Genomic DNA, 11,435 nt, shown 5'->3' on the forward strand with positions numbered 1-11,435 from the left:
TCTTAAAGTTTTTCAAACTTTCGTGAGAATAGGCTGATTTTGTGTGGACAAGATAGTTGTAAATATCAGGATAGCAGATGTCAGGCAAAGACGGCGAACCAGCGGGTCGAAAAACATCGATTTAGGCATCAAATACGGATCTGGCGAATGGATAAACGGAAGCTTTTCCACGTAACGCCTTTTATGCAACGCATCCAATGAGTTTACAGCGTCAGATAACACCGGGGCTTCCATGAATTGCTCTATAACTTGCTCGACTAATTGAAAACAATGAGAATAGGTCTAAAAAATAGGTACAATATGGCGGCCGGAAACAGCGACACGCCCATTTTGTGACGTAGGTGAGTAGGGTCTATAGATCAAATACTTATTTTCCACTGTAATTTGGAAATAATTTCTTTTAAAATCAAACAATGTGATTTTCTGGGGGGTTTTCCACATTCTGTCTCATGGTTCAGGTTTATCCATGTTGACAATTACAGGCCTCTCTAATCTTTTCAAGAAGGAGAACTTGCACTATTGGTGGTTGACTAAATACTTATTTGCCCCACTGTAAGTACTTTTTTTAGCACCCTTGGATAACATTGAGAGTCCAACTCAATATAAAAGAGGGCTTTTTCACCACCACAAAAGCTTTGGGAGCAAAATTTTATAAGGGTGCAAAATTTGAAAGACCGCTGGTCTGTGAAAAAAGACCCAAATCACACCGGTCCGTGGTGCAAAAGTGGTTGGAGACCCCTGCTCTAAAAGATAGTCGACCGGCCCTCTGAAGAGAAACGGTTGACGACAATCAGCTCCTCCCTTCAAGGCAGAGCAAACAAAGAAATGAGCGGTCCCAGTCAGATTGCACAAATTGCAAATCTCGTCCTGACAAACCCAGTTGGAGTCCAACCGACCGAGAACAACTGCAGCTAATTTTGAGACTTGTCGGTCATCCGGTTGGCGTCATTTGGAAAATTGCTGACACTTTTTCCCCAGCAGCCAGAACATTGCGCGCCAGTGTCGGAAAGATGGAAAGAACAGGTCGCCGCCATCACAGCAATCACGCCATTACCTGAACGCGCGCTCGCAAGTGGAAAAAACCGAGCCATTTGTGACCACGTGTCAGTTTTTTCACAGCTTCCTTTTTCCTCCTCTTGATCTTGTCACACACAAACAACATTCAGCTCCACGACGACAGCGAATCACACGTTGCCATTTTTAATGAACATTTCTCGAACGGCAGGCATCATGCTGACAGCGTTCGGTCCGGAGCAAAACACAATTAGCTCGTTAGCGCCCACGTGCGTCGCGACAATGTTCTTTGATTTGCGTGCGTCCGGCACGCTCGCTCGCGCCCACGCATGCGTACGGTTGTTCATGCGTCGGAGACACACATGCACCCCGGGCCCCTTTTCTGACCGCTCGCCCGACTCGAAGCGTTAAATGATCTTGGGGGAAAAAATCAATAGTAATCATAGCTTCTTATTTCCTTTTTTGAAAGTGACGCCGGCAGCGTGGGGGGGCTCCCATCTTTCTGGGACTCCGACGTCGTCGCCCATTAGCGCTAACGGGAAGCAACGGCGGCTCGAGGGCATTGACGCCAACGTGGCGCCGCCGCTTTCTGTTAGCGTCAAAATAAACGTGGCGGAAACCAAGCAACTGGAACGGCGTCCGTGAGAAAACGGGTCGGACCATTTCGCGAGTAGCTTAGCGTTGCATGCTGTTCGTCAAAAGAAGTGTTTTTTTTTCACCAGATCGGACAATTTCATTTTTGGTAGTCCTTTTTTTTTTTTTTGTTGGTACGTCAAGGGCTCGGCTGCTCCATGTTGTGGATGAGCGGGTCGCCCTTCGCCGAGCACAGCTGCCTGACAGAGCGCCACACGCCCAGAAAGTCGCCCGACGCCCGCCCCAAAGGCGCGGCGTCCTCGCGTGGCCGTTCCTTTTGCTTCTCCGCCACGTTCTCGTTCGTCACGGTGAAGGCGGGCGTGCCTCCCACATCGTCCGCGTTCTCCGCCGGGGCGTCGACGGGGCGCGGCTCACCGGAAGTCAGGGCATCGAGGGCGCGCGACTCACCGGAGGGAGCCGCGTCTTTGGCGCCGCCCTCCAGGCGGTCGTAGGAACTCCTCTTCTTAATCTCAAAATACTTGACCACGCAGTAGGTGACGGAGCCCACCGTGTTAACCACCACGCCGCCGACGAATAGCGCGGTGGGCGCCACGTCGTCGAAGGCCAGCATGCCCACCGTGATGGTGACCACGCTCTTGACCACGCCCACGAAGCTGGTGGTGACGGCAGAGTTGAGGTAAGTGCAGTGGAAAGTGGTGAAGTTCATGGCGCAGCCGAGGACCACGCTGCACAGGAAGAGCGACGCCACGCGGATGTCGCTCCAGCCTGGGTACGACCACATGTACACGGCGTCCGACGAGATCACGGCGCACACCAGCAGGACCTGACGGAAAACGGGAAGTCAGCAGCGGGAAAACAAGCGAGGAAGGAGAGGCGCCTTACCGGAGTGGCCATGATGGCGATGGCGTACTGCGCCGTGAGCGCTCCGTGCTCGCTGTCGGCGCCGGTCTTCTGGATGAGGACTAGATTGGAGGCGTGGACGATGACGGTCAGGACGCCCGTCACGTAACCGAAGGGGTCGCCGCCCAGGTCACCCGCACCTGCGGAGGGAGTGCGCAGACAAGGAGTTAGGTAGCGCCGATGGATGATTTGACAATTGTATTGAGCTCATTTTGCTTACACTTATAGATTAGTCAAAACTTTTCTTTTATCCCAGACAATAGTACTCTTCCAGGATTCTGGTCTAGGTAGTAGAGAGCATTTACACCCCCTCGTCCTTGTTGATGGTCCTCGGGCCCCATCATCAGTCCATCATGCGGTTTTCCCTTTTGCGGTGATCGTCGATGGCTGACTTGTGATGTTCCTGTTGTGCTTGTTCTTTTATTGCCCTTGTTTGTCTCATTTTCACATTCCTTTTTGTGTTGTGTTTTTCTTGTAATAAGCTCCTCCCCGTCTCCCCGATGTATGATTTATTACATGATTTGCATGGAATTTCATATATGGAGCTGTGTAAGATATGCTTGATTGTATGACCATTATACTGTGCGGGTTATATAAGTTTGCTCTCCCAAGCTATTATGAAGAATACAGTTTTAGCCCATAATCATGTGCTTACATTTTTATTACCGGCAATTGCTCACATTCTGCTGATCAATAGATACACACACATACTGTATGTTGATTCATCACACAACGTCTCAGTACTTTTCCACCAAGCTACTTGGAGTGCAAATGTGTGTTCAAAACAAAGTTATCTTGTTCGCTCAAGAGTGTGACTGTTAATTTAATCAAGAGTGTGACTGCTAAATCAATGACTAGAATAAGGAACTTGCCCGATCGAAACTGTCACATTGGACAACAGTGTTGTAACTATATCCTGCCCAGCAACAAGCCCTCAATAAAAGTCAGCAGCGCGGGGAGCTATGAGAGAAACCTCGGTGAGATTCTGATTTGGCACGTTGCGCTATCCGACTCTCCCCAAAACTGTAGTCTGGTAAAAGTCTACTCTCTGTCTCCTGCCTCCTCGTGTCCTGCCTTTGTCACTTCGCTCTGGGTCAACAGCTAAATTGAAGAAGGTGTTTTAGACCCAACAAGTTGCATTTGTTTTCTGGGTGGATTTTGTCCTTTGGATGGAGCGATACAGTTGTGGTCAAAAGTTGACATACACCTGTGAAGAACATAATGTCATGGCTCTCTTGGATTACCAGTTATTTCTACAACTCTGATTTTTCTCCGATAGAGTGATTGGAACAGATACTTCTTTGTCACAAAAAACATTCATGAAGTTTGGTTCTTTTATGACTTTATTATGGGTGAACAGAAAAAGTGATCAAATCTGCTGGGTCAAAAATATACATACAGCAAAACGAATTAGCAATTTCTTGTGAGTGATTATTGACTTGAACAAGTCAGGAAAGTCACTTGGAGCCATTTCAAAGCAGCTGCAGGTCCCAAGAGCAACAGTGCAAACAATTGTTTGTTAGCACAAAGTGCATGGCACTGTTTTGTCACTGCCACGATCAGGTAGAAAAGGCAAGCTATCACCTGCTGCTGAGAGAAAATTGGTCTGGAGGGTGAAGATTCGACCGAGAATCACCAAAAAGCAGATCTGCCAAGGATTAGAAGCTGCTGGAACACAGGTGTCAGTGTCCACAGTCAAGCGTGTTTTGCAACTCCATGGACTGAGAGGCTGCCGTGCAAAAAGGAAGCCCTTGCTCCAAAAGTGGCACCTTAAGGCTCGACTGAAGTTTGCTGCTGATCACGTGGACAAAGATAAGACCTTCTGGAGGAAAGTTCTGTGGTCAGACGAAACAAAAATCCAGCTGTTTGGCCACAATGCCCAGCAATATGTTTGGAGGAGAAAAGGTGAGGCCTTTAACCCCAAGTACACCATGCCTACCGTCAAGCACGGTGGTGGTAGTATTATGCTGTGGGGCTGTTTTGCTTCCAATGGAACTGGTGCTTTACAGAGTGTTCCAACAGGACAATGACCCCAAACACACATCAAAAGTGGTGATGGAATGGCTAAATCAGGCTAGAATTAAGGTTTTCGAATGGCCTTCCCAAAACCCCATTGAGAACTTGTGGACAATGCTGAAGAAACAAGTCCATGTCAGAAAGCCATCAAATTTAACTGAACTGCACCAATTCTGTCAAGAGGAGTGGTCAAAGATTCAACCAGAAGCTTGCCAGAAGCTTGCCTAATTGAAGTGAAAATGGCCAAGGGACATGTTAGCAAATATTAGCGCTGCTGTATGTATATTTTTGACCCAGCAGATTTGATCACTTTTTTCTGTTCACCCATAATAAAGTCATAAGAGAACCTAACTTCATGAAAGTTTTTTGTGACAAAGAAGTATCTGTTCCAATCACTCTATCGGAGAAAAATCAGAGTTGTAGAAATAACTGGAAACTCAAGAGAGCCATGACATTATGTTCTTCACAAGTGTATGTCAACTTTTGACCACAACTGTATCTGGCGGAGTGTTCTGTGTGGTTTGACCGGTGTGTTTATGTTGTATTTTTTCATGACCCTTTGGATACGTTCCGTGACTCCCCTCACTCACGTACGGCAATGTCACCATATCTCTGCGTTCTTGTTTTTTTTGGTTTTTATTTTCCCCCCTGTGTTGTGTTGTTCTTGTTTTTGACCAGTCCTGCACCTTTTGCTATTGCTCATTGTGGATACTGACACCTTTTTAATGCATGTTGTATATGTTTTTCTCTCTGTTTTTTGTATTCCAGGTCCGTTATTGCCATACGTTCATGCAGTGTTCTGACTACTGACAGTTTGTGGCTAGTAGGGTGTTCCGATGTCCATAGGAGGTATTGGTCGGTGTGTGTGGGTTTCCTGTGTACTTTGTTTGAATGTTGCTGTTGTCTGTGTGATGTATGTCTATGTCCAATCACAACAAGAACATCACAAATCAGCCATCACCGATCACTGCAAAAGGGAAAACCACATCATGGAGTGGGAAAAGGCCAGAGTCATCCGTATCGAGGAAGCCATTGAGATCTGCAAGCAGGGCCCGAGGACCATCAACAGGGACAAGGGGGCGTACGTGCTCTCTTCGACCTGGAACGGCATCCTGGAAGAGTGAATGGTCAGCAGAGGGCGTGACTCGACTGTCAATCTGACAGGTGAGTCATGCGTTCATCCATCAACTGATACTGAAGACGCGTCACACCAACACCAGTGACCCTCTGATGAAGGTGGAAGTGTTTGCCAAAACATGTCAGGTAATTAAATCACCTGCTATTGTCTGGGATAAAAGAAAGGTTTTGACTAATAGGATGATTTGACAGTCGGCCGTGCTTACCGGCGAGCGCGGCGCCCCCGGTGGTGATGGCCACGGCGGCCAGCACGCCGGGCGAGGGCACGCCGTTGCGCAGGACGCAAACCCCGATGGTCAGTGTGAAGAAGGGCAGACAGCGCTTGAAGACCACATACATGGGCAGGCTGAGGCCGCGCAGCGACCACAGCGTCAGCGTCGACTGTAGCGTGGACAGGATGCACACTGGCGCAAATTCCTGTCGGCCACAAAAGCAAATCAGCCGGCCGTGACCGACAATGGAAAAATCTGCTAACGCGGGCGGAAATGAAGCCCGTCTGAGTCGCGTCGAATCATTCGGTAACGAACGCGTAGACTTGACCGATGAATCGAGCGGGACGAGGCAAGGTGCGACTTCTTCGACCGCAACGGTCCCGGAGGCGCATGTCAAATTTTATATTGCCCTTTGAAGGGGACAGTTACCTTTCTCGCAGACACCGTATAACTGTATGCGCTAAAGACCAAATGTGAAGTAATTTCATAAAATGCCAAATAAGGTCACAATTAAAGTACTTAAACATATGTTGTATATTTGACAAAATAATCGCCTTTCCGAAGTTCGAGCCTGAAAGGGGACGAACCCGGAAGTGATACGTCACACCGGGAACAGCGATGGCAGCTCCATACATACGGCCGCCATACAAAGCCCTTCAAACAATGATTCAAACAGCGATATAAGCGATAGATCAAGCGCAAGGGAAGAGATCCAAGTTTTTGAAGAGTTGGAGGAAGAGGAGGTGGTTGTACGTATATTTTATGTTGGACCGTACATGTATTAGCCAGACGCTAATCAGGATGCAAACAATGTGCCCAGACTACCTGACATGGAATGGAGACAAGACCCATCGAGATTACAAGATTGGTAAGATATAGGCTGTTATTATTTTCACGATTTGAAACATGTCACGTAAATAAACCACCTACTATTGCCTGGGATAAAAGAAAAGTTTTGAAGAATCCCCGATTGTGTTGTGGAATGAACGGTGGAGGCTAGCGACGTTAGCTTTTGTTTGCCTGACGTGTTTCGGCGAACACTTCCACTTTCGGACGGGAGCGGGGGTGTTCACCAAAGCATGTCAGGTAAATAATCCACCTACCTATTGCCTGGGATAAAAGAAACGTTTTGACGAATTTATAAGTGTAGGCAAATTGAATTTAATACAACTATGATCGGGGATTGCCACGAGTTTGCTTCTGCTGTTTATTCCACAACACGAACAGTTGGCAGCTCTGCTTTGACAAAGTCATCAGTCATCTATCCAAAAATCACACTTTTTGCAAATCCTTGTCCATAAGCAGACCAGTTGAGGAAGCAGGCATCTTCGAAGTGTTTGAGAACACTACTCGATGATGGCGTGAAATTCATTCCTTTCGTGCGGACGAAAGATGTCCATTTACGTGCCCTGCTATCCTTTTGCCACTCATACAACTTTTCTTTAAATTGAAAACAATACATCGCCACACACCGCCGTGGCATCTTACCGAGAAACAATGCAACAATACTGTTCTATGGCGGATTCCCTCGCAGTTCTCGGTGTGACGTCATTTCCGAAGACTGTCGAAGAAAAGCATTTTTGTTGTCAAGGACGTTGCTATGGGTTAAACAAAGAATCTGGAAGGGTTGCGTTAAAAAAAATAAGGAAAATATGCTTCTAATTGTTGATATTATTCAAAAACATGGTTGGCCAACCTTACTTCACATTTGGTCTTTAAGGACGAGTCATGCATCCGCGTCAGACCTGCGCCGTCAAGGAAGACTCGATTTACGACCCTGCGTCGTAGCCTCTCTGGGTCCTTCTGTTTCTTTCTGACTTTGCGTCAAAGCGTGTGACGTGATGGAAATGGACTGTGATTGACTGTTGTTTCCGGTCCAGCGTGAAATCACCGCCATTCTCAAACATTATTTTTCTACACGCAAAAATGGACCAAGCCGACGAGAGTATCAACGAAGCGCAAGTACGACAACTTCTACAATGTCTCATCAAGACATTATGAAGATTGCCAAATGGCAAGCAATTCGTGGGAGGAGATTGCTGGAAATACGGGGCTGGAGGTCAGCCAGCGATTGAATTAAAAAAAAATGGAAGACCCACCGAGACGTGTGTGTTCGGAATCCAGTGGCCACACGAAGCGGTGACCCAGTCGGCCAGAAACTGCCAGCTTTTTATCACTTTATGTCGTATTTTTGGTTGGTGCACTTCATCATTTATTGTGTATATACACTCACCGGCCGCTTTATTAGGTACACATGTCCAACTGCTCGTTTAACACTTAATTTCTAATCAGCCAATCACATGGCGGCAACTCTGCATTTAGGCATGTAGACATGGTTATACACAATCTCCTGCAGTTCAAACCGAGCATCAGTATGGGGAAGAAAGGTGACTTTGAACGTGGCGTGGTTGTTGGTGCCAAAAGGGCTGGTCTGAGTATTTCAGAAACTGCTGATCTACTGGGATTTTCACGCACAACCATCTCTATGGTTTACAGAGAATGGTCCGAAAAAGAAAAAATATCCAGTGAGCGGCAGTTCTTTGGGCGGAAATGCCTTGTTGATGCCAGATGTCAGAGGAGAATGGCCAGACTGGTTCGAGCTGATAGAAAGGCAACAGTGCCTCAAATAACCGCCCGTTACAACCAAAGTAGGCAGAAGAACATCTCTGAACGCACAGTACTTCGAACTTTGAGGCAGATGGGCTACAGCGGCAGAAGACCACGCCGGGTGCTACTCCTTTCAGCTAAGAACAGGAAACTGAGGCTACAATTTGCACCAGCTCATCAAAATTTGACAATAGAAGATTGGAAAAGCGTTGCCTGGTCTGATGAGTCTCGATTTCTGCTGCGTCATTCGGATGGGAGGGTCAGAATTTGGCGTCAACGACATGAAAGCATGGATCCATCCTGCCTTGTATCAACAGTTCAGGCTGGTAGTGGTGGTGTAATGGTGTGGGAATATTTTCTTGGCACTCCCTTGGTACCAATTGAGCATCGTTGGAACGCCACAGCCTACCTGAGTATTGTTGCTGACAATGTACCCAACTTCTGATGGCTACTTTCAGCAGGATAATGCGCCATGTCATAAAGCTGGAATCATCTCAGACTGGTTTCTTGAACATGACAATGAGTTCACTGTACTCAAATGGCCTCTACAGTCACCAGATCTCAGTCAAATAGAGCATCTTTGGGATGTGGTGGAACGGGAGATTGGCATCATGGATGTGCAGCCGACAAATCTGCACCAACTGTGTGATGCCATCATGACAATATGGACCAAACTCTCTGAGGAATGCTTCCAGCACCTTGTTGAATCTATGGCACGAAGAACTGAGGCAGTTCTGATGGCAAAAGGGGGTCCAACCCGTTACTAGCATGGTCTACCTGATGAAGTGGCCGGTGAGTGTAGAAATTGTGCTATTTTGACGATGAAGCCGACCAAAATGGACCAATTTAATTTCTTCATTTAAATATTGACCTGTAGTGGAAAGAAATGGGCACCAGATTGCACAGGTGGATCGTAACGCGTTACTCCGTTACATTTACTTGAGTAACTTTTTGCAAAAAAAATACTTTTTAGAGTAGTTTTACCACACAATACTTTTGACTTTTGAGTATATTTGTGAAAACTAGATGAAGTTGTGCTGAGAAAAAAAATCTAGGCCCACCATTATTATTGTTTTTTTTTAATCAGACATTGTAAGCGGTTGCTCACAGTGTTACTAATTACTTGAGTATTCTTTACAACGATGTTTTTTTATTTTACTTGAGTAAATTTTGGGATGACTAAGTAGTAGTAACAGTCCTCTTACTTAAATTTTTGGCTACTTTTGTGTATCTATACCCACCTCTGCCGAGTTGACTCCTCTGAGCGCATGCACGTCAACGTCCACGCATGCGCCCAGCCAGGCACTCCTGGCAGCTGCACTTTGTTGCTTCTTTGCATTTGCCCTTCACGTCATTTCAGTAAAGTGGATGTTATGCGTCAAGTATAGCCAATCTTAAACAACCTTGTCCATTTTTTTTAACATGGCTGCTCGGTGGAAAAGGCTGCTGCATGGGGGGTCGTTTTTGCAGAGAGTAAGCAGCAGCAGCAGCAGCATCTGATTTGCATACGCCAAAGCATGGATTAGTTAGTCACGCCTGGATTAGTTACTCACGCCGACACATGTATTTAAAGTAGGGCTGTCAAAATTATTGCGTTAACGGGCGTGAATGAATTTTAAAAAATTAATCACGTTAAAATATTTGACGCAATTAAAGCACATGCTCCGCTCAAACAGATTAAAATGACAGTAGTGTCATGTCCATTTGTTTCTTGGTTTTTTTTCGCCCTCTGCTGGCACTAGGGTGCGACTGATTTAATGGGTTTTTCATTACCCTGAGCATTGTGTAATTATTGACATCAACAATGGCAAGCTACTAGTTTATTTTTTGATTAAAAATGTTACAAATTTTAATAAAACAAAAACATTGAGGGGTTTTGATATAAAATTTCTTTAACTTGTACTGACATTTATCTTTTAAGAACTACAAGTCTTTCTATCCCTGGATCGCTTTAAGAGAATGTTAATAATGTTAATGCCATCTTGTTGATTTATTGTTATAATAAACAAATACAGTACTTATGTACCGTATGTTGAATGTATATATCCGTCTTATCTTTCCATTCCAACAATAATTTACAGAAAAATATGGCATTTCATAGATGGTTTGAATTGCAATTACGATTACTTAATTTTTAAGCTGTAATTAACTCGATTAAAAATTTGAATCGTTTGACAGCCTTAATTTAAAGTGATGAAAACCACGACATTCATTGGCGTGCGCACGCGCTGCCAAATTGGCGGTCACCGTGACCGGATGATCAATGAATCCCCGTTTCGGGTCGTTCGAGTGAACGGAATTGAAGTTGCGCCAAAACTTGGTCATGGAACAAATTTGACGCACGCGGTGACGCGCCTGAGGAGACGAGCGCTCCCTCGCTCGCTCCCTCCATTATCATCAATCGGGCTTACCTTGGCAAGGTTGAGGCTGAAAGCGGGCACGTCGACCCTGCCGAGCCTGCGAAGGATCTCCAAGCCGAGCGCGGCGGCGGCGCACGTGCACAGCTGGAGCAAGGTGAGGAAGCGAAAGTGCAGGCTGCTGATCAGGAACTTGAGCAGGATGTTCAGGCTCCCCGAAAAGACGCCGTGCGCCACCGCCACCAGGATGCCGGGCGCGCGCCCGCGCATCGCCTCCATCGTCCGAGCGAGCGGATTGCAGCCGCCGAGCGACTAGAGAGAAACGGACGAATGGAGGCGAGCGAGGGCTCGCCTCGATCGGCGCCACTCGGGGGAGGACCTTTCCCACTCCGCCGCGCACAAGCGCACGCGCAAGCGCACTTGACGTGTGGAAGGAAGAATGTTGCGAAGGGGCTTCCAATCCAGATTAAGGTGCCCACACTTCAAATAATCCCCTTTTCGTGCGCATCTGCACCATTTCTTTCAGCCGCCCACGCATGCACTCACAGGTTCGTCTTGAGTGTGAATAGGAGGAAGTCCCAGGAAGATGAGTGTGCCG

The 11,435-nt window shown here is 46.7% G+C and overlaps 1 protein-coding gene across 1 annotated transcript; it reads right to left on the reverse strand.

Moving 5' to 3' along the window:
* Window positions 1-663: 663 nt before the first annotated feature.
* On the reverse strand, window positions 664-11,336 carry slc35d3 (solute carrier family 35 member D3). Its single transcript, XM_057823535.1, has 4 exons — window positions 10,892-11,336; window positions 5,868-6,078; window positions 2,491-2,648; window positions 664-2,431 (listed from the first exon to the last, which is right to left on the reverse strand). The coding sequence occupies exons 1-4, from the start codon at window positions 11,114-11,116 to the stop codon at window positions 1,787-1,789; spliced, it is 1,239 nt and encodes a 412-aa protein (XP_057679518.1). The 5' UTR covers window positions 11,117-11,336; the 3' UTR covers window positions 664-1,786.
* Window positions 11,337-11,435: the final 99 nt, after the last annotated feature.

The sequence above is a fragment of the Corythoichthys intestinalis genome, chromosome 19 (assembly GCF_030265065.1).
Source record: "Corythoichthys intestinalis isolate RoL2023-P3 chromosome 19, ASM3026506v1, whole genome shotgun sequence".
Lineage (NCBI taxonomy): Eukaryota > Metazoa > Chordata > Actinopteri > Syngnathiformes > Syngnathidae > Corythoichthys > Corythoichthys intestinalis.